Source organism: Danio rerio, chromosome 7 (assembly GCF_049306965.1).
Source record: "Danio rerio strain Tuebingen ecotype United States chromosome 7, GRCz12tu, whole genome shotgun sequence".
Classification (NCBI taxonomy): domain Eukaryota; kingdom Metazoa; phylum Chordata; class Actinopteri; order Cypriniformes; family Danionidae; genus Danio; species Danio rerio.
The window spans coordinates 75,575,001-75,600,000 of record NC_133182.1 but is presented as its reverse complement, the minus strand read 5'-3'; the positions used below and the strand labels follow the sequence as shown (position 1 = coordinate 75,600,000).

The following is a 25,000-nucleotide window of genomic DNA, read 5'->3' as shown; positions in this document are numbered from 1 at the left end:
CTCAAGCTTTGTTTAATTTTTTTTTGTTCAGAAATATGTTGGGGCATTCTTAAAACATTCACACATCTTTTTTCAGCATGGCGGGAACTGGGGATCTCTCAAATATCTTGCTTACTTTCAGAAGGCACCATAAAATCTTTCCAACAGATTGTAGATCAATATAACGTTCCAAAATCCAATTTTTATAAATATCTACAATTACGACATTTTTTAAAACCAAAGTTGGACAAAGGAGAGCTCAGATCCAAAACAACAGAGATCGAATACCTTTTACTGAATTCAGCTTGTTTAAAAGGATTGATAACAAGGATTTATGACACTTTGTCTAACAATTGCACTTCTGCCTGGTTAGGACTTAAAGATGTTTGGGAGAAGGATATTGGTCAAACTATTGAAGAAAATGACTGGGAAATTGTATGTGATAATATATACCCGAAGTGTACATCTCTTGGGATCCATGAGCTTAATTTTAAATTTTTTTAACAGGATCTACTTAACTCCAATACGTATTAAGAAAATGTTTGCCAATGCCACAGACCTGTGTTTCAAATGTAAAAAAGATAAAGGTACATTCATTCATAGTTTTTGGGACTGTGGCAAAATTTTGCCATTTTGGAAGAAAATAAAGTACTGGAAAATATTCTCAAGCTAAATTTTGACATGACCCCAGCTTTGTACTTATTGAATCTTAATGCAAATAATCTGTTTGAAAAAGATGCATTCCAGTTATTTATTGTATTGGTATATTTAGCTAAAAAATGTATTTTGCTACTCTGGTCTGCATCACAAGCTCCATCTTTTAAAATGTGGATATCACAGATTGCTACATGGCTACCATTAGAAAAACTTACCTATGACAAACATAAAAAATCTGATAGATTTTGGTCAATTTGGTCTCCCCTTTGGGAGTACATAAAAGAGCTCTCTTAAATTAACACAACATCCTTGACATTCATTTACATTTTTTTGTTATAACCTACTCTAAGATGATGTAATTGTACTTTTAATTATTTTTCACCTATATATTTTATTTTTTTATTTTTTACATTAATTTCTCTTTTACTTTCACTCTCAAGACTGTACATTCTCTTTATGCTACAACATTTTGATGTTAATGTTTTGTGAATATGGGCATACAATAAAAAATAAATAAATAAACATTCACACATTCATGCTTCACTTTTTTCATTCTTCACTAAAAAGAAGGTGATAAAAAGACATTTGAAACACCCGGAAGCTGTTTACATTGTTAAAGATGAATATGAAAATGTTTGCTGTGTTCTTTCCTCTTAATTAAACAAACAAGCTAACAAAAACAGCTCTTACAGGGAGAGTTCACTCAAAAATTTAAATGTACTCACAGTTTACCCTCCCTAAAGTGGCTTTATGAGTTTCCTAATACTTTTAAACACTAAGTGAAGTTTATTTATAAACTGATTTCAAAAGGAGCACGCGCTTATGATTGATAACACCAGGGGTCCGTTCTTCGTACCTCGCTTAAATGATCTAAGATTTTTTGGCAGATCCTGGATCTTTTAATCTTGATAACTGATCTCTCGCTAATTTGGTTCTTCAAACGAGTTCGTGAATTAGATTAGAATGTCTGGATAAACTGATCTGAGATCGCTGCGTGTGTTGTGAAGGACAGATCTATCGATCCTCGAAATCATGATCAGCAATGCAACGATTGGCTGACGGCACAGCAGTGTAATGACATCATCTGATTAATATTCAATTATCCATGTGAGCAAAATTACATCAAATTAGCAGTAAATGGTTTGTTAAATATGACACGCAATAACCTTCCACAGTTGTTGTGAGCTGCAGGCTTTACGCTTTCATGTGTCAAGAGTATTCATCATGTATTTTAATGCAAATCAGTGTATTTAGTTCTACATTTAGAAAAGATTTTCTTTATTATAGTAGCCGTTTTTTAATCGGTGTAAAGAATAACTGGTTGTTTAAAAAAAGCGTTTTCATATTGGTAAAGGCGTCTGCAACTTTTGTGAAGCATCAAATCACCGTCATATTAACTATCAAAACATGTTCATGACTGCATAAATGTATTATTGCTTTAAAAAAAGTCACATATTTTGCATTTCTATTATACACAATTTGTACTAAAGCGATCTAAAAAGTTAATATCAATAAGTTTTCTCTTTGCACCACCAGGTGGCAGTCTTTGTACTTTCATTTCGAGGGTGCAGATTGTGTAAGTTTTATTAATATGTATAACTTAATTTATATTATTAATGACTATAACTTTATATATATATATAGTTTAAAATATGTACCATTTTCCCAAGTGTATAACTACTACTGTAAGAAAATCAGAATTGGGAACATACTTTCTCTATTACCTTTGCTTATACTGAGCCGATCTAATCCTGTTTATATGAATTGAACCTGCTCCCGATCAGGTTTGATCTACCAGAACTGTTGCTATGACAACAACTCTCGGATCAGCTTTGAAGAACGAAACGATCCTGGATCGTGTCAAATCGTCAATATCCAAATCCAGCTAACTGAGTAATCCACGTACGAAGAACGGACCCCTGGTCCACATTAGCTAACACTGATTTACCAATCAGACGACTCCTTAACCATTATAAATAACCACAGTATCTTATTTCAGCCATCTTCGTCTTGAAGAATTCCCCCTTCCACCCCTACTCCTCCCATTTCCTTGTCAAGGCATGGAGGTCTAGTGGTTAGCACCACGGCCACACATCTAAAATGTCACTGGCTCGGACACTACCTGGCCAGGTTGGCGATTCTGTCCGGAGTTGGCATGTTCTCCTTGTGTTTTCACCGGGCTCTTATGTAACATAAGTAAATTGACAAATCTAAATTGACAGCATAGACACTTCACAGCATTATAATCTACTTCCAACATTATCAAGCTGGGGAGTTCTCGAGACCTACCTGAACTCGGACTTCCCTCTTGCCCTGCAAAGGGGATGTATTCTTCCTCAATACATCCTAGTTGTTTAACGTCATGTCCGAAATCCATAAAGTGTCTTATACTGCCGAATAGGGCTGCACTATTAATCAAAAAAAGATCACGATCTCGATTCAACCCTACACACGATCTTAATTCAGTGTCAAATGGCCTTAAAAGTGTCACATGCTGTATCTATAAGGTATAATTCACCCAGTAATCTAATTTCTGTCTCATATAATGATTTATTTGCCGTCGCAAAATCACACGTGAGCTGACCACGAGCTGCCGAGAATACACGCGTAATGTTGAATATAAAGCAATATCTGATTTTACCAGTGAAAACAAATGGTCTAATAATGCTGACAATGACAAACACATGTCTTAACCATAATAATTCAACTTTATAGTTATGAATAGTTGTATTCTGATGTCATCATTTTACTTTGAATTAACAAACAGGTCATATTGAAAGTGTGTTCAAGTCCACCATAATGAATGTACAAAATTTAGCAATTTAAGCAACAGTCGAGCTACACATAGGCTTAATATTATTAGTGTAACACGGGGAGTGGCACTGACAACAGATGTTTGGATCCACGTGCAGGTTTAGTCAGTGGTCGGGCAAGCAATGGTCAACACAGGTGCAAACAGATATATGAAGACAGTCCAGAATTGTAGTCGAAGTACATTTGAATTTTACATTTCGTCATTTAGCCGACGCTTTTATCCAAAGCGACTTACAAATGAGGACAAGGAAGCAATTTGCACAACTATAAGAGCACCAATGAATAAGTGCTGTAGACAAGTTTCAGGTATGTAAAGTCTAAGAAGGAAAGTATTAGTAAATTTTTTTTGGGGGGTACAGTTAGTGGTATATCCAGAGAGGCAATTGCAGATTAGAAGGAAAGTGGAGACTAAATAGTTGAGTTTTTAGTCGTTTCTTGAAAACAGCGAGTGACTCTGCCGTTCTGATGCAGTTAGGGAGTTCATTCCACCAACTGGGCAGACTGAATGCGAGAGTTCGGGAAAGTGATTTCTTCCCTCTTTGGGATGGAACCACGAGGCGACGTTCATTCACAGAACGTAAGTTTCTGGAGGGCACATAGATCTGCAGAAGTGAGAGCAGATAAGAAGGAGCAAAGCCAGAAATCGCTTTGTAAGCAAACATCAGAGCTTTGAATTTGATGCGAGCAGCAACTGGCAGCCAGTGCAAACGGATGAGCAGCGGAGTGACATGTGCTCGTTTAGGTTCATTGAAGACCACTCATGCTGCTGCGTTCTGAAGAGCTGAAGAGGCTTGATAGAGTTAGCTGGAAGCCCCGCTAGCAAAGAGTTGCAGTAATCCAGTTTGGAGAGAACAAGAGCTTGAACAAGGAGTTGAGCTGCATGTTCAGATAAGAAGGGTCGGATCTTTCTGATGTTATAGAGTGCGAATCTGCACGATCGAGCAGTTCTAGAGATGTGGTCAGAGAAGTTTAGTTGGTCATCAATCGTTACTCCAAGAAATAACAGGCGAGAGGTCAGAAGGCAGGAGGCAGATAGAGACAAAAGGTAAACAAGGCTAAGGTCAAAACACGGAAGAACAAGACTAGGAAAACGTGTTGTAGTACTATTTTACAGATAACAAGACTCAGCAATGGTGTTTGTGCAGTATTTATGGTCCTTGAGCAGCTTCAGCTGTGCGAGTGTAATCAGTGGAGACTTGGAGCAGGTGTGTGTGTGTGGCATGACTGAATATGTAGTCCATTTACAAGCAGATTTGTAGTTCTATGAGTGTGAATGTTTTCCAGTGACCTCTGGTGGTTAGAGATCGCTGGTGATCATGACAATTAGTGTTGTTTTACCATATCATCACTTTAGAGTTATAAGGTTCTATCTGACATTTTAGCCAAAATTTAGTTATTGACAAATTCTTATTAAATGACAACGTATTGTTTACATTTTAAGTCTTTAGAAAACAAATGTTGCACACATACTGTTTGCTATATGGATTGCAAAATCTTTGAAGCTCAATATCTCAAAATCATTCTGAACGCAGAGAGAACCTTAATATTCCATGGTGATGATATGTTTGAGAATTAACAATAACAATAGCCTTCTCATATTAACCTTTATTTTACATCTAAAGAATCGTGAGAAAAAATCGTGATCTTGATTTTAAGCAAAAAAAAAAAATAAAAAATCGTGATTCACATTTTAGCCAGAATCGTGCAGCCCTACTGCCGATAATCTGGCTAATAATACTGACCCCAAAATGGTTTAAAAAAAAATCAAAAAATGCTTTTATTCTGGCCGAAATAAAACAAATAAGACTTTCTACAGAAGAAAAAAATATTACAGAAATTACTGTGAAAAATTCCTTGCTCTGTTAAACATCGTTTAGGAAATGTATATATATAAAAAAAGGAGGGCTAATCATTTTGACTTCAACTGTATGTGTGTGTGTGTGTGTGTGTGTGTGTGTGTGTGTGTGTGTGTGTGTGTTTGTGCGTGTGTGCGTGTGTCACTTCTCCACATGTACTGTTATCAGCTGCCATCAGGCGTCTGTATGAGCAAGATAATTCGCATTCAAAGCTTAACTTCAGCCTCCGCTTCTCTCCAGACCTTTTTTTATTTGACATATATTTTTTTTATCGTCATCATTCATCGATTTCCTCAGCGGTCCCTCCTTCTTTTTTTTCTCCTCATCTTTAAATTGTCTCTCCGCCCCTCTTCTATTCTCTGCTCTGCTGTGTTTTTGGGAGATGCAGCAGGTCTGAATGATGCTCGATCTGTCCGTCTGTCCTGCGCGGCGGTCAGACCATGACCTGACTCAGACAGCATGATGAACCTGGAGGGACTGGAGATGATTGCCGTCCTGGTTGTAGTCGTGGTCTTTGTTAAGGTTTTGGAGCAGTTCGGGCTTTTAGAGTCAGGCTATGATGGTAAGAAGCTTTTGTTGTGCTTGTTTGGGGTTTTGTTTTGCTCTCGAATGCATTTATGTACAGTAGATGAACTTTGAGAACTGAGACTGAGCAATGATCTAGCGCTTTCCAACGATTGATGGCATCCAAAATAAAAGTTTGCATCTGCATAATGTGTGTTTACCCACTGAGTATTAATATTGTAGAGTGTTTAAATAATGTTTGACTAGATATTTTTCAAGATACTAGTACTAAGCTTAAAGTGACATTTAAAGACTTTACTAGGGTAATTAGGCATGTCATGGTATAACAGTGGTTTGTTCTGAAAAAAATGTTTAAGGGGGCTAATTTCATTGACCTTAAAATAGTTTAAAGAGGGTCACTGTATATTTGGTCATTGGATTTTTATTTTAGAAACAGATATTGAAAAACGAATCTGAGCCGTTTTTTGATTTTTGGAATCTGCCACTATGCTGACACTAAGACATCTGTAGCTCCGCCCTCTTTTTAAAAGAGCACAGTCTCATTTGAATTTAAAGCGACAGTCACCAAAACAGCACAATTAGGATCAAATCATAAAAGCGTCAGTTTCAAAGGATTATAAAACATTCTGTATGTGGTGTTTTGAGCTGAAACTTCACATTAGAGATCTGCGCGGGACTAAATTTTGAATCCCGCTCCCGCCCGCACCCGCCAGGTTTTAGCCGGAACCCGACCGCTCCCGCTTATATTAAGCACTTGATGTCCCGCTGCCCGACCCGCCCCGTTAACTATCCGCCGCGCCCGATCCCGCTAAAGGGGGATATACAAGCTGTCTGTATAAACACACACACGCACAGCACCAAGCACCAAGCACACACACACAGACAAAGCTTTCTCTCTCATTCGCGCGCGCGCGCCCTCTAACACACACTCATAAGCACTAAGCACAAACACAGGCAAAGCTCTCTATCTCTCATTCGCGTGCGCGCGCGCGCACACACACACACACACACACACACACACACACACACACACACACATCTCTCATTCGCGCGTGCGCATACATACACACACACACTGCAACAAACAAGCTAAACACAGCATCGCGCTATTTCATTTACACACATACTGTACATACGCGTGCTCACTCGGGAGTCGGGAGCGATATTGCCAGACAGCCCGCTCCCGTCCCAAATTAAACCCGTTACCGACCGCTCCCGTGATTTACTCGGTAATTTATACCCGCGCCGTAGAAATCTGGTCGGGTCCTGCGGCGCCCGTGGGAATGCAGACCTCTACTTCACATACACACTCTAGAGCAGGGGTTCTCAACTGGTTTGGCCATGGGACCCACATTTTTACATGGTCATCAAGCCGCGACCCAAAATTTTAGGAACTATAATACAATTTTAGGAATGACAATTAATTTGTAATTATTTGTTAACATACACAAGTAGTAACAGATAAATCATAAGACATTCACCGAGACTTACAAATAAACAATATTTTATTGCTGTCATTTAACAACAAATGGATCAAATTATAGAAATATTACAGAGTAAAAATAACAAATACTTTAAACAGTGGTTAGGGTAAGGTAATGTTCAGTTACCATGAACTAAACTGAACTGTTAATAAAACATGTTGTCTGGTTTCTAAATGTCGTTTTAATTTAGATGGTTACATGCTCTCCTATGAGAGCACCTCACTACATATGACACTGAGGCTTTAACTCTTTTTTTTTTTTGTCGTCAATATATGTAAATCTATACTTTACATATTCGGGGTCGTACTTTCGCTTCTACATATTTTTTGCAATAATTAAATGAAATTTCACATGTCAAACGGTAGGGTTGTCACGCACGAATTACAAAATAAAAGTCCGGTATAAGTAAATTAAGTAAAAATAAGCAAACTAAGTAACAAATTTAACTTTTGTTGTTGTTTTTTTGACCACACACTCTGCGACTCACTGAAAATGTTCCTGTGACCCACTTTTGGGTCGCGACCCACCAGTTGAGAAACACTGCTCTATAGAGGACATCAGAGACTTATTTTACATCTTGTAAAAAGGGGAATAACAGGTCCCCTTTAAATTCTACAAGCATAAAAATGCATTTGGAGTACTGGGCAGGAGTGTATTGAGCAGGTGCGTGTGTGTAATCAGTGTGAAAGAAAACGTCTACAGACCAGCAGCCAGACTGCTGGCCTTCTTTCTGTACTGGATGTTACAGTTAAAATCAGAATAATTCGCCCCCCTCTATACCCCCCCCCCCCTAATTTCTATTTAATGGAAATAAGATTATTTCAACACATTTCTAATCGTAATAGTTTTAATAAAACATTTCCAATAACTGATTTCTTTCATCTTTGCCAAGATGACAGTAAATAATATTTGACTCGATGTTTTTCAAGATACTAGTATTCATTTTAAATTGACATTTAAACGCTTAATTAGGTTAATTAGGCAAGTTAGGTTAAATGCATAATGATGGTTTGTTTTGTAGACAAACAAAATAAGATATATAGCTTAAGGGGGCTAATATTATTGACCTTAAAATGTTTTATAAAAATAGATTTTATTCTATCCAAAATAAAACAAATAGGACGTTCTCCAGAAGAAAAAAAAATATTATAGGAAATATTCTTTGCTCTGTTAAACATCATTTGGGAAATATCTGATGAAGAAAAACAGAAGGGCTAATAATTTTGACTTCAACTGTATATACAACATTCATTGTGACTGAAAATGACACTAATATCCGATATATCTAATATTGCGAATGGTTATAGTATAGATGTAAATCAGTGAGACTTTTGTAGGGATTTGTTTGTGAAAGCACCTGCAGTAATATTCTGCAGACACATGGTGGCAATACAGCCATGTCATTTTGTGAGGGTTTGTTCAAATCGATATTTAAAGTGAGAGTGCACCCAAATAATAATAATAATAATAATAAAAATAATAATAATAAAAAAATAATAATAATAACAATAATAAGATATAATAAACTAATAAAATAATAATAATAATAAAAATAATAATAATAATTAAAAATGAATAAAATAATATTAATAATAATAATAACAAAAATAATAATGATAAAATAATAATAAAAATGTAATAAACTAATAAAAAATTATTATTATTATAAAATAATTATAAAAATATAATAAAATAATAAAATAATAATAATAATGACATAATAATGATAATTAAAAATGAATAAAATAATAATAACAACAACAACAACAACAATTATAAAATAATAATAAAATGTAATAAAATAAAAAAAATAATTATTATGAAATAATTATAAAAATATAATAAACTAATAAAATAATAATAATAAAATAATAATAATAATAATAATAATAATAATAATAATAATAAATAAAATAATAATAAAAAATAATAAAAAGTAATAATAATAAAAAAAATCCTCTTGTAAGAGGTTGTAAGCTTTTATGAAATTCTGTTGAACACAAAAATAAAAACATCAGCCGTTGACTTCCATTTATAAATATATGGGTTCCTTCTATGGATTTCAAAGGCTTATCATTTTACTTGCATCATTCTTTAGATTATCTGCCTTTGTGTTTAACAGACGAAGAAGCTCAAACATGTTTTGAACAAGTGGAGAATGACTAAATGATGAAAGAATGTTTAATTTTTGGGGAGAACTATCCCCTTAATACACCTGAAGACTCTACATAATTATGGCAGTCACTCATTTCTTATTTCCATTATGTCCTTAAATATGAATGAAAGCTGCAAAATAATGATCCCATTGAGGGAAACAGATGGAAGATAATGATGCATATTTAATGTGTTAGCACAAGCTACAATTGAATAGCATAAAATCCACTGCAATAAACAGTATATTTATACATTAGTCCAGTTTTAATCTTCTCTATTGAAAGTACATCATGTTATACTTAAAAATTTCATTTAGCAACTAATATATAGTTTTTTAATGGACTAAATGCTTCTTCTTATTGTATGGTTCTTTTTATTGTACAAAAACACACTTTTACACCCTGTTTTATTATATCTTCCTCAGACTCAGACTCAACTTTATAATCCCGTTTAGGGAAACTAAAATTGCAGCAAGGTGCCGTAACACAGGCGAAGTTCCATGTACACAATAATACAATATTACCACACAACATACCATACATCACTACCAAATAGACACCATTATAAAAGAATTACTAACTCTATTTGTCCTGCAAATAGGAATTCTAAAACAACGTCCTGAAGGCAACAGCTGAAACATGGCATCCGCTGCGTAAAACAAAATGCTGGATAAGTTGGCGGTTCATTCCACTGTGGCGACCCTTAATTAATAAAGCGACTAAGCCGAAAAAGAAAATGAATGAATGAAAAAATAAACATGTATATGGGGTGGCACATTGGCTCAAGTCACCAAACATCAAGAAGGTCACTGGTTCATGTCCCAGCTGGGTCAGTTGGCATTACTGTATGGAGTTTGCATGTTCTCCTCGTGTTGGTGTGGGTTTCTTCCGGGTGCACCGGTTTCCCCCACAGTCTAAAGGCATGCGCTATAGGTGAATTGAAGAAACTAAATTGGAGTCCATGTGAATGTAGGAGTGTGTGTGGGTGTTTCCCAGTACTGGGTTGCAGCTGAAAAGGCATCCGCTGTGTAAAACATATGGTGGATAAGTTGGTGGTTCATTTCACCGTGGCGACCCCTGATTTATAAAGGTAATGAGATTAATGAGTAGTAAATACTAAATATTTACTGTGTGTGTTGGTGTGTGTGTGTGTACCTTGTATTTTCTACATTGTGGGAACCAAATGTCCCCACAAGAATAGCAATACCAGTAAATTCTGACCTTGAGGGGATTTATTTCAATATTTTTTGGTCCCCAAGAGAAAGTGGCTCATTAATCATACAGAATGAAGACTTTTGAAAATAAAATGCTGATTGTTTTCTTAGACATTTGGGTTTAGATAGAAAATACAGTTTCTACAGTATAAAATCATTACATCTATGAGAAGTCCTCATAAAGACAGCTGTATGTGTGTGTTTACGTGTGTGCGCGTGTTAATGTGGGCGCAGGTGTGTGTTTTAGTCCGGTTTGGATGCTGTGACTGAAACCAAATGAAAGCGAGGAAACTAAAATGAGAAAAAAATAATCCTGTAAACAGAAGGACGTCTAGCTTCACACACCGAGCAGATGCACGGCTATGGACATTTGCTTCTATCGTTCAGATTTTGAGTGTTTAATCAGTGTAAGGTTGATTTGATTTTGGCCATATGAGGTCATTCCATGCACTTAAATGTAAATTAACATTTTGATTTTATTTTTGTCCTTTCTGATCTCTTCAGCAATGGTTTTACCCTCAGGTTGATCCTGAATGGCTGTCTTTTCCATTAGTATACTTGTAATGAAGTGAACATGTTAATTTAATACCCCTCAGGCCATCTGTGATGTACAGTAGGTGACTTTTTTGCAGTACAATATTAATTTGTAACTGAAACGGTGGTCCTTGATGACTTATTAAATGTAAGTCAATGATTATCGACACAAAAAACACATTTAAGCCAAACAGAATTAATACCCGTGGCTCCACTGTAAGGGTATTAAGATGCAAATTGATTGGTCTGAGTAAGAAACTGAACTATATTTACAACATTATTACAAAAAAATAAAACAGTTCAAGCCAAAAATTGCTTTAATGTATTAGTTGCATGAGAGAAAGTGATATAACAGTAAATTTTCATTATTAGTGAACTTTCCGTGACACATAATTTAGTGGAAATGGGCAGATAATTAGTATGAAATATATATATATATATATATATATATATATATATATATATATATATATATATATATATATATATATATAATTTTTTTTGATCTACGGTAGGCTTGCCATGTTGTTTTTTGCGATGTAAATAATGTTCACCTCAAGTAGCATAACTTAACACAACATAACATAGCATAACAAACACAACGTAACACAACATAACAGCATAACAAACATAGCATAACATAACTACAAAGCATAACAATCAACATAACATAGCATAACAAGCACAACATAACACATCATAGCAAAGCAAACATAACTACATAGCATAACAATCAACATAACATCACAAACACTACATAACATAGCAAAACAAACAAAACAGCATAGCATAACAAACATAACAAATATATAACAAACATATCATAGCATAAAAAGGCATAACAGTATAAAATAACAATATAGCGCAACAAACATAACAACATAGCATAACAAACATAATATAACATAACATAACATAGCATAACAAACAGAACATAACATAGCATAATAAAGCATACATAACATAACATAGCATACCAAACATCATAACAAAAATAACACAACATAACACAGCATAACATAATGTATCACAACAAACTTAACACAAAATAACATAACATATCATATCATAACAAACAGAACATACATAACATAGCATAACAAACATAATATAACACCACAACATAACATTACACAACATAGCATATCAAACATAACACAACATAAAATAACATAGCATAACAAACAACATAACATAACATAGCATAACAAACATATTATAACAAACATAACATAGCATATCAAACATAGCATACCAAATATTATAACAAACATAACACAACACACTATAACATAGCATACCAAGCATCAGAACATAACACAACAAAGCTTAACACAACATTTCATAACATGGTGTAGCGTAGCATACCAAACATCATAACATAACACAACATACACAACATAACATAGCATAGCATGGCATACTAAACATCATAACATAACACAACATAGCATAACAAACATATAACAAACATAACATAACATAGCATACCAAACATAATAACATAACAAAACACAACATAGCATAGCATAACACAACACAACATAACATAACAGCATAACATAACATAACATAGCATAGCATAGCATAGCATACCAAACATCATAACATAACACAACATAACATAACATAACATAGCATAACATAACATAACATAACATAACATAACATAACATAGCATGGCATACTAAACATCATAACATAACACAACATAACATAACACAACACAACACAACACAACATAACATAACACAACATAACATAGCATAGCATAGCAGAGCATGGCATACTAAACATCATAACATAACACAACATAGCATAACAAACATATAACAAACATAACATAACATAGCATACCAAACATAATAACATAACACAACATAGCATAGCATAACACAACATAACATAACAGCATAACATAGCATAGCATATTTTACCAAACATCATAACATAACACAACATAACATAACATAGCATAACATAACATAGCATAGCATAACATAGCATAGCATGGCATACTAAACATCATAACTTAACATAACACAACATAACATAGCATAGCAGAGCATGGCATACTAAACATCATAACATAACACAACATAGCATAACAAACATATAACAAACATAACATAACATAGCATACCAAACATAATAACATAACATAACACAACATAGCATAGCATAACACAACATAACATAACAGCATAACATAACATAGCATAGCATGGCATATTACACCAAACATCATAACATAACACAACATAACATAACATAGCATAACATAACATAACACATAGCATAACATAGCATAGCATGGCATACTAAACATCATAACATAACATAACACAACACAACATAACATAACACAACATAACATAACATAACATAACATAACATAACATAACATAACATAGCATAGCATGGCATACTAAACATCATAACATAACACAACATAACATAACAAACATATAACAAACATGACATAACATAGCATACCAAACATAATAACATAACACAACATAGCATAGCATAACACAACACAACATAACATAACAGCATAACATAGCATAGCATAGCATAGCATACCAAACATCATAACATAACATATCAACATAGCATAACACCATAACATACCAACATAACATAACATAACACAACATAACATGGCATAACACAACATAACACAACTTAACATAGCTTAATAAACATAACATAGAATAACAAAGCATAACAGCAAAAATAACAACATTGCATGACAAACATGACAACATAACACAACAAAACCAACATAACATAACACAACAACATAAAATCACAAAATATGTCCATCACTGACTTTTAAATACTAGTACTACTACTATTAATAATGGCTATGAATTATGAGATAATTTAATGTGACATTTAAGTTTGAATTAGCTTTAAATAACTAAAAATGTATATTAAATCCATGTATGATACACACCATCTGATTAATTTGCACTGCAAAACTTTTGAAAAGTGAAACTCCAGATGATCTGTTGCTCCAGATGAAGAGTCTCAAGCAGCAGTCACAAAACACACACTCATTATCCGTTGTCATTTAGACTGATAAAACGGTTTGATGTCTGGAAACGCTGCCATATGTCCAATTGTGTATTTCTCATTCTTTGTTTGCATTTCATTACTAGGGTTCACCTTTTCAAAGCTTTATTTTTTTCTGAAGACATGCTTTTCTGTTCTGCCCCGCACTTGGTTGTTGTTCTAAGAAAATTATAGTAATTTGATAGGTCGTTCGTCTTCAATCCGCAAAGTATTTTTTGACCAATTATTTTTCACAGGTGATGGAACATAAAAGCTCTTGACATTTAAAAGCTACCCATATATCTGCGCTGACAGCGCCACAATGAAATGCTGTGTAATTGTCTTCAAATGTTCCTGTCCTAGAAATGTCAGAAACGCAGTGTCCTAACCAGCAAGCAACATGAAAAGTTTCCAGCGACAGGTAATTTGTGTCAACAATAGATTCAAAGACAAGCGGAAAAAACTCTGTTAAATGTTAAAGTTGAAAAGGAGAGCCGTCAACAAATACGTTGCACCTTTGCATTTTTTCCCTCTTTGCTGGTAAAATAAAACAAAAACAACCGTAATGAATCTTAGTGGTCGAGTTTTAAAGGTCCTGCATGTAAGCTTTTGACTCTAAATCAGTGGTTCCCAAAGTGGCAGTTGCTTGGTAATTTCGCTTGGTGATTTGTGCCAGTCACATGATGTTAATGTGATAACGTTCAATACATACAATATAATAATGGTGAACCAGACAACCCAGGCTCATTCTGAAAACGTAGTCCCGTGGACGTTTCTGGAGACGGCCAAATATGTCCCGGGAGGTACGTATTTTTGCTTTTTTTTCTAAAGGTCTAAGGGAGAGTTAATCTCCTATTAAAACAATGTTATTGTAAAGGATGATAATTAAACTATACATTAACAAAAATAACTGTAAGCAAAAGAAAGGCGATGAAAAACATTCTGTGCGACAATAAAAAGATCATGTGCACACATCTGTTCAAAGAACAGTAAAAGCTCATCAAATTGTAAATTGGAAGCTTGGAGATTAGATCTTGAGGAGGATATTTCTACAGAGGACTGGATGAAGATGTGCGAGGAAGCTCAATCACTAACAATGAACACTCGTCTAAAACTGTTACAATATAAATGGTTGATCTATATAACTCCAGTTTTATTGCATAAATATAATGAAAATATTCCAGATACTTGCTTGAGATGTAGGGACCAAAAAGGAACGTTGTATCACTGTATATGGCAGGGGTCACCAAACTTGTTCCTGGAGGGCCGGTGTCCTGCAGATTTTAGCTCCAACCCTAATCAAACACACCTGAACAAGCTAATCAAGGTCTTACTAGGTATACTTATAACACCCAGGCAGGTGTGTTGAGGTAAGTTGGAGCTAAAACCTGAAGGGACACCGGCCCTCCAGGACCGAGATTGGTGACCCCTGGTATATGGGAATGTAAAGGAATACAGAACTTTTGGAAATGTATGAAAGAAATTATAGAAAATATTCTTGAGGTTTCTATACCAATGTCTCCTTTAATTTTTTTTTTTTTTTCATTTATATCCCAAGGAGATCAAGTTATAAAAAGTTGGAGCAAATGTTTTTGAATATATGTATTCTACAAGCGAAACGGCTTATTTTCTTTAAATTGGAAAAGTATATGTGCACCAACTATAGGTTGTTGGCTGAAAGAGATGGTGACAAACATGAAAATGGAAAAAATAACTTGTATGATAAGAAAAAGATATATAATTTTTGATAGAGTTTGGGGACCTTTTACGCTGTTTTTAAAAGGTGGTGGATTTGGAAATGTTTTACTAGAAGATTAGTAATAGAGGTGATGTTGTATTTTGATGTAAAATACTGAGAAGCCTTTTGTTTTTGGTTTGTTTGTTCATTTGTTTGTTTGTTGGTTTGTGTTGGAATTGACGCATGGAAATGTGTATGTACATGTTACTTAAAATATAATAAAAAGGAATTGGAAAAAAAAAAAAGAATGGTAAAAGCCAAAGCAGCTGCTCCTGCTTACAAAAAATCTCCAGCTCTTGAAAGTAGCAGGACTGTGCATGCATGAGCACTGCTTTTTTCCAGTCTATTTCAGAGAGAAACGATCGCACCAGTTGTGTTATCAAGCACCGTTGCTTCACGCAAGGAAACGGGACGCAAGAGCTTTTAAGCACCCGTGCATCACATCAGTTGTGCGTGTGACACTGTCATCAGTGAGTGAGGATCCCCTTGTGTCTCACCGTGTGCCCAATCATCCTCTCATTCGGTATTCACCTACTTTCTTTCATTCGCGTGAATACTTATCAATCGTGCTGCTTCTCAATTCTAAGATCACATTTTCGCCAATATTGACAAACGGTCTTAAACTAAAATCCTAATCTTTATTGACAAAGCAGCACTGGCAATTGAAAAATGATTTTCAACCAGCCAAAGTGGCTAGTGGAGGTGTCTATCTAACCCGCCACAAGTGAAATCTACCCGCATCTGGCGGGTGTTAATGGCAAGCCCTGGTCTTAAACATGAAATAATAGCAAACTATAAAAATACCTGGTGACACTTGATTTTTAAGATGTCCTTGTTTCACATGTGCTTATTTTTTTACACTATACATACTGTAATGTTAATTAAACAAGTAAAAATTATATAATTTGAACATATGAACATCATGTTGATTCCATATATACAAGTCCGGATTAAAAAACGTAACTTTATTAATATAATAACTGTATTTGTGAAAAAAATTAACATTTTGGTTGCCAATGCACATTATAATTGTATGCAAAAAGCAACTGCATTTTTAAAAGAGCCTATATGTGCGGGGAAAACATGCACCTGGCAACCCTGGTTGTGAGCGGAAACTGTAATTTCACTCTCAATTGTGCATTCAAGGGCCGCTCAGGTCAGACACGGTTCACAGGCTTTAATTGCTTACATTTAATGCTCTGTGCTTTTGGGGATTTAAGGATACGACGGGCTAATTTCACTCCCTCTAAATATTAGAAACCGACTCTGATTTGAATGTTACTGTGGATATTGTCGAATAAAGCAAGCAATTATAACCTACCTGAGGCACAACTGATTCAAACACCTTGATCAGACGGACAGTTGTAGCACATTTTGTACACTGTTTTAGTGAAGATCAGAAATATTTGTTTATATAGTGTATGAATGGGATGTTAAGGGAAGACAATGGGAACCTGTAGCTTATCTTTCATATTGACTTTATTCCTCAAAGTCGAACTGCGCCCGTTTTTTGCAAATGTTTTAGAATTTCTGATTTAGTTGCCCTTGGAAGAAATGACTAGCAATAATAGAAACAGAAAACACACTTACCACTTGCTCTACAAACAAGTGGGTTAATGAATATGCATAAAAAGTGGAATAATATAATATGAAAAGGTCAGTTTCAACATAAATGGCGCTATTTTGACGATCCATGCACAAAGTGCAAAGTGCAGGGCGCAAAAGCCATAAGGGCGTGTCGGAATCCACTTTTGCTATTTTAGTGTTAAAAAAATCCGCTTTGCGCCGTGGCGCTTGGTCTAAAAGGGTTAAGCTTATTTTCCTAATGAGTTATAGGTGTGTTTTGAGAATAAACCAACCAGAGTCTCATTCCCCATTCCCTTTAAGAGTCAGTTGCGTCGTGCCATAGTGCATTTGCTATTTACTTGACGGACTTGGTAAGTGGAAAAACTGAGCGTTTCACTAGCAAGAAAACAGTTAAACAGAGCATCTGCAGCACGAGAATGAGAGATGAGTCTCCGCATTATTTACTTTCACTTTCACTCTCCTGGATAGGGAAACTTCTTGTATGCACAGACATCCATTAGCCTCATTAATTTTGTTTGTTATGCGCAAAGATTTGTTTCAAAACTATTTGTAAATTCAGTTCTAATTTCCAGCAAACGAATAAATGAACAATAATAGCGAAGTGTGCTAAAAAAACTGAGTTATATCCTAATACACATGCTGTGCCCCATATGGTCTAAAACCTGACATGTGGGCAAATCTAAGCTTGTTTTTTATAAAACAAATATAAATATGCAGATAATAAATAATACTGCTAATAATAATAACATTATACAAAAGCAAATTGTTATGAGTAAACTGAAAAAGCCCCCTGAAATGAAGAAGGCATGAAAGTATTGTTTTTATATTTATGTAGGCTAGAAAATAATATGTTTTTCAATGTTTTAATCCTTTATATTTATATCCTATATATATATCCTTATTATATCCTATATATATGCTTAATATTTTAATAGTTTTTTATATGTAAAGATATTTGCATATTGCTGTTGCTACATCCTGTCTGTATTAAGCAATGTGTAAGCGAGACGTACAACTAGCGCGCTCTGCGCTGGACTTAAGACCCACTTTGTTCTGGTCTATAGAACAGTCTATTATAGTTTCTCATAAATAGCAACACGCCATTAACGCGCCTCAACACGCCTCCTTTTTTAGACCAGAATGCCTATGGGCGCACATATGAGCGCAAATACATTTGCTATTTAAACAGCGTGCTGCAAAACGTCAAAACAACTTTTGCGTTGGTTTCGGGCAAAGATCTTCAGCTCTAACTGGAAGTCTCGAGCCAAAAATATTCCAATGGCTGCGCCCGCCCGTAGAAGAGGGTCTGTCACATACAAAGAATGTTCAGATGGAGCCAAGTGCAAGTGATAGAATATTTATTGACACAGTCAAGATAATTGTAACAGAGAGTGCGGTGCTAGGGCTAGGAGAAACCAGAGCAGGGATCAGACGGGAAAACAGGGTCCAGTGGTAACTCCGCACGGCCCTGAGCACAGATAAATGAACACATAAGCACACGTAACGAACTGACAAGGAAACACAGAAAACGTTGCATATATATATAGGCGTGATAATTAGCTTCAGCTGGCGAACTAATCAAACCAACTGAGTGCTGTCATAACACGTGACCAAAACAAATACCAACTCGGGCTCATTGTGGAAACGTACCCACGCGGACGTTTCTGCGGACTGCGATTTACGTCCCGGGAGGTACGTATTCGATCGTTTTTTGTTTTCTCGGATCTGGGAGCCCCGCGCCGTTCTCGCGCGAAAAGCCGCCGGATCTGAAAAAAAAAAAAAGAAAGCAAAAGCCCTCGTCTTTGATTTCAACCGCGTTTTCGGATCCCGCTGCATTCTCGCCCTTATTTTTCGGATTCCGTTTTTCGTCTTACCTGATTTCCGGAACCTGCTGTTCCCCGGACTCGATCCCGGTCGTCGTCCACCGCTGCCGGCTCCAGCTCCTCCTCCGGGGCCTCTGCTCCGCCGACGCAACGCTGTGAGCTAAGCGGACAAACTGATTGGATCGGGAAAGCCCTCCACTCGGAGGCGAGCCGTCGGCCGGCGAGCGCGAAGAGGAGGGGCGGAGCGGCGCCACACCGCCCCGCAGCGTTCACTCGAAAAAAACCAAACGCGGCCTTTACGTACCTCCGGCCACGTAAATCGTGGTCTCCAGAAACGTTCGCGGGGCTACGTTTCCAGAATGAGCTTGGGTTGACAAATACATGTGGGCGACAAAAACAAAACAAACTCACATGATCAAACAGACACTCCAGAAGAGCGCACAAACCTGCAACCGTGACAGTGTCAGTATGTACACCGGGGAAAATAGGTATTGAACACGTCAACATTTTCCTCAGAAAAAATATTTCTGAAGGTGCTGTTGACTTGAAATTTTCCCCAGATGTTGGTAACAACCAAAGAAATCCATATATGCAAAGAAAATTAATCTAATTAGTTTAGTTGAAGTTATGTGTGATAAAATGAAGTGACACAGTTGGAAAAGTATTAAACAAGTGAAGAAAGATAGGTGTAGAAAGGCAGTGAATGCCTAGACTGCAACTGAAATCTCTCAGTAGCTCTTCAGCAACACTCCTCAGTCCCCCTCCTCAGTGTAAATGACAACCCAAGCTCATTCTGAAAACAAAGTCCCATGGACATTTCTGGAGACAGCGGAATACATCCTGGGAGGTACGTACGGCTGCATTTATTTTTTTCAAGCGAACGCTGCGGGCGGTGTGACGCTGTTCCCTTTCGCGCTTGCCGGCCGACCGCTTACCTCCTTGTGGAGGGCTTTCCCGCTGCAACCCCCGTTTGTCCACTCAGCTCACCGTGTAACGTCGGCAGGCTCGAGATGCAGAGAGGAGGAGTTGACCACGGCGATCGATTGGTTTCGAGTATGGGGAAGAGCAGTTCCAGCAATCAGGTAAGACAAAAACCGAATCCCAAAAATTAAGTGAACGAGTTTCATAACAGGGTGAGAACGCGGTGAAATCCGAAAACGCGGTAGAAAAAAAAAATCAGGGCTTTTCTTTTTTTGGACGGCTTTTGTAAACTGTTGCTCGGGTTTAGGGGAAGCGAGCGGGCGGGCGGGTCAATCGGTAAAATTGGTTGGGTTCAGGGAAAGAGGAGGGCGGTCAGCCGATTGGCCGGTTGCGCAGTCAATCATCCGGTCAGTCGGACAGCGGCCTCTGGCGGGTTGACGCGAGAACAACGCGGGCGCGAACCGCACTCGCGAGAGATGTTCAAGATGAGAAAAATCACACAACAGCGGCCTCTCGCGGAATTGCAAAAACAAAAATTGCAGCCGTACGTACCCGCCGGGACGTATTCCGTGGTCTCCAGAAACGTCCGCGGGACTACTTTCCACAATGAGCCTGGGTTGGTAAATGAATATCAGCTGCTTCAGTCTAACATCTACATTATCAGGAAGATGAAGATGAAACCAGGGTGGACTTTTCAGCTAGACAATGATCCAAAACACAGCCAAGGAAACTATCAGATGCTTTTAGAGAGAGAAAATCAAGCTGTAGAATGGCCCAGCCAATCACCTGACTTAAATCCAATAGAAAATAGAAATTAAAGATCAGATTTGATAGGTGAGACCCACAGAGCCATCAAAGATTTTTACACTGTTGAAGTCTGTGAAAAAAATAAATAAATCACACCTGAGCAAGTCTTCATTCTCCACATGGGAGGCGTCTTTAAGCTGACAGCACCAAAACAGCCTTATATATATTCTAGAGTTTACTAGTAAAGTTTGAACACCCACAGATTTCCCCAAATCATTTATCAAGTAAAAACATCAATTATCATGTCTACACAGATGCACTCCTCAACAAAATCCCTCAGATCATCCAGGAATGATTTATTATTTCCGAATAGTTGTTGTGTTCCTTTCTAAAAACATTTTAATGTCATGTTCTCTTCCAGCATCGTGCATCTATACTTTCATAGTCTGAATTCCTCCCTTCATTCATTTTCCTTCGGCTTAGTTCTTTATTTATCAGGGGTTGCCACAGCGGATTGAACCGCCAACTATTCTGGCATATGTTTTATGCAGCGGATGCCCTTCCAGCCGCAACCCAGTACTGGAAAACACTCATATATTCTCACATTCATACTCTCACCAATACACTATGGGCAATTTTGTTTCCCAATTCACTTATACTGCATGTCTATGGACTGTTGGGGAAACCAGAACACCCGGAGGAAACCCATGTCAACATGGGGAGAACATGCAGTCTCCACACAGAAATGCCAATTGACACTGCTGGGACTCAAACCAGCGACCGTCTTGCTGTGAGGCGACAGTGCTAACATCTGAGCCACCATGCCGCCCTTCCTCCCTATAATATTCATCATAAATTATGTGTCCTCCTATTTTCGTCAGCACATGTTTTCATCCTCAAACAAGTATATTGTTGAAGCGTGAGCTCAACCGTGTGTTGTGAAAGTGAACGTGAGTGAATCAGGACAGGTTTTCCTCACATAACCCTCCACTGGACACACAGGCCAAGCTTGATAAGAGTCCCGCCGGACGGACCGCAAAATAAAAATGTGTAATCTCTGGCCACAATCGATTTCATAAGCAGCCCAAATCGAAGAACAAAAAGCGTTCACATCTGAGACACATCCTAAGCTGGACAGAGATAAGATATGGACCACGCTGAGGGCTCTCCATCAACACTCGCTGACATTTCACATCACCTTTAGGATGTCACAAGAAAGACGACACAGAAACTGCCTTATCGCCATCAGTGGAGCAATTCTTCTGTCTGTAGTTTCATTTTAGGTTGTATGAGTGCACTGTAGAAAGTGGTTAGTTGACATTAGGTTAAGTCGGAAGGCCATTTTAAACAAGTTGATATGATTCTTCAGGGTCCTAATGAAAAGTCTAACTTACTTTGGTTTCATTTTTCAATGGTACCGTGAATTAGCCATTTTTACCCTGTCAAAAACACCTGTCTACCGTGACCATTTTGATGTCTTTATGTGCTACCGAATAGATGGTAATCCCTTCTTGAGGAGTTGTTTCCACATTATAGTGATAAAATGTGAGATTGCACCTGGCCGCCTCCCGTCATTGCGGATTATGTATCATTCCTTGACACTGCAGCCTGCCATTATCACAACCGAAGCTCATTCTGGAAACGTAGCCCCGCGGACGTTCCTGGAGACCGCGATTTACGGACGCGTACGGACGCGTTTAGTTTTTTTCGAGCGAACGCTGCGGGGCGCTCCTCCTCTTCACACTCGCCGGCCGACGGCTCGCCTCCAAGTGGAGGGCTTTCCCGATGCAACCAGTTTGTCCACTTAGCTCACAGCGTTGCGTCGGCGGAGCGGAGGAGGAGGAGCCGGCCGCGGGGACGACAACCGGGATCGAGTCCGGGGAACAGCGGTTCCAGAAATCAGGTAAAACAAAAAACAGAATCCGAAAAATAAGGGCGAGAACAACGCGGGCGCGAACGGCGCGCGCTCCCAAGAGGCGCCCGAGACGCGAAAAAGCGCGCACAGCGGCCTCTCGCGGATCCGCGAAAACAAAAAACGCTCGAATACGTACCTCCCGGGACGTAGCTCGCGGTCCGCAGAAACGTCCCTGGGGCTACGTTTCCACAATGAGCCCGGGTTACATTATCAATGTAAATGCATTCAAACAGACATATATATATATATATATATATATATAAATTTGCTGCAATTGTAAAAAAAAGATGCAGAATTTTGCAACATTTGCTTGATTTTGCGTTAAATTCAGCGATCTCGGAATCGCTAAATCCTGTATATATATATATATATATATATATATATATATATATATATATATATATATATATATATATATATACAGTTGAAGTCAGAATTATTAGCCCTCTTTTGATTTTTTTTTTCTTTTTAAAATATTTTCAAAATTATTTTCAACAGGAATATTTGGAATATTTGACAGTATGTCAGTAAGCAGTAAAAACAAAAATATTTTAAGGTCAAAATTATTAGCCCTTTTAAGCTATTTATTTTATCGATAGTTAAGTAATTAACCTAGTTAAGCCTTTAAATGTCACTTTAAGCTGTACAGAAGTGTCTTGAAAAATATCTAGTCAAATGTTATTTATTGTCATCATGACAGATCAAATAAATCAGTTATTAGAGATGAGTTATTAAAACTATTATGTTTAGAAATGTGTTGAAAAAAATCTGCTCTCCGTTAAACAGAAATTGGGGGAAAAATAAACAGAAAGTGGGGTGAATAATTCAGGAGGGCTAATAATTCTGACTGTATATATAAATACAAAAATATAAAATGTTTTGCACACACAATCAAGCTTTTGCACACTCTTTCTGGGATATTCCATAAAAATAATCAATTGCGCTTTTGCCTTTACCGAAGCTTGGATTCTGTGCAAGGGCACCTGTAAGTCTGTTTGCAAAAAAAAGGTGGGGGAAAGGGGGGAGTCCATAGTTTGCTTGTAGGCAGGCACATGTGAAGAAGTGGCTGGTTACATATTATGGCACACACATACTCTTTTAAAGAGTTTTCTTTTTTCAACTTGTCTGAACTAAAACTAAACAAAAAACAATCAGATGTTATCTATTAAAATGGCTTCAAATACAGTTGAAGTCTGCATTATTTTCCTTTTTCAATATTTCCCAGTGATGTTTAACAGAGCAAGGATTTTTTTCACAGTATTTCCTATAATATTTTTCCTTCAGGAGAAAGTTTTTATTTCAGCTACAATAAAAGCAGTTGTTTTTTTACATTTAAAAGTCAATATTATTAGCCCCTTTAAGCTACTGTATATATATTTTTAGATAGTCTACATAACAAACCATCAGTATACAATGACTTTTCCAAGTACCCTAATTAACCTTGTTAAACCTTAAAGCTGAACACTGGTATCTTGAAAAATATCTAGTCAAATATTATGTACTGCCATCACGGCAAAGGAAATCAGTTAGTAGAAATGAGTTATTAAAACTATTATGATTATAAAATTTCTTTCCGGTCGTCCTTCTGATTGGGGAGGAAAATATAGAGGAGGGCTAATAATTTGGACTTTAACAGTATGTGCATAATTCCAAAAAAATTAGGTTAACCTAACAGTTCCAAGTTATAACAGGTTTATTCACGTTCTTTAAGTGGCTACTCTGTCATTTTTACAGTGCAACTGATGTCTTGTTGCTTGCTATTGCATTTTGTTTAAGCTTCTGCACCAAGCCGACGGCTTGCTTAATATTACAGATGATCCCCGAAGGCTAGTTTCATAGTTTTATTAAAACCAAGCTATTATAGGCAGATGGAGGGGGGGAAAACACAATGAGCAAAATTAAAAATGGCTCGAGGCGTAATCCGAATAATTACGCGAGCCTCATTAATAACCTTACACTTAATTATTTGTTCCAAAAAGGGAATCAAATAATT

The 25,000-nt window shown here is 36.8% G+C and overlaps 1 protein-coding gene across 7 annotated transcripts in view; it reads left to right on the top strand.

The window, feature by feature from the left end:
* kcnip4a (potassium voltage-gated channel interacting protein 4a) overlaps positions 1 to 25,000 on the top strand; it is a 314,740-nt gene that overhangs the window by 197,660 nt on the left and 92,080 nt on the right. The window contains exon 1 of one of the 7 annotated variants that reach the window (XM_021478057.3): positions 5,411 to 5,868. The exons of the other annotated variants lie outside the window; for them this stretch is intronic. Coding sequence (XP_021333732.1) covers positions 5,766 to 5,868 — 103 coding nt within the window. The 5' untranslated portion in view covers positions 5,411 to 5,765. Of the gene's footprint in view, positions 1 to 5,410; positions 5,869 to 25,000 lie in introns of those variants that run through there. 7 annotated transcript variants of the gene reach the window in all.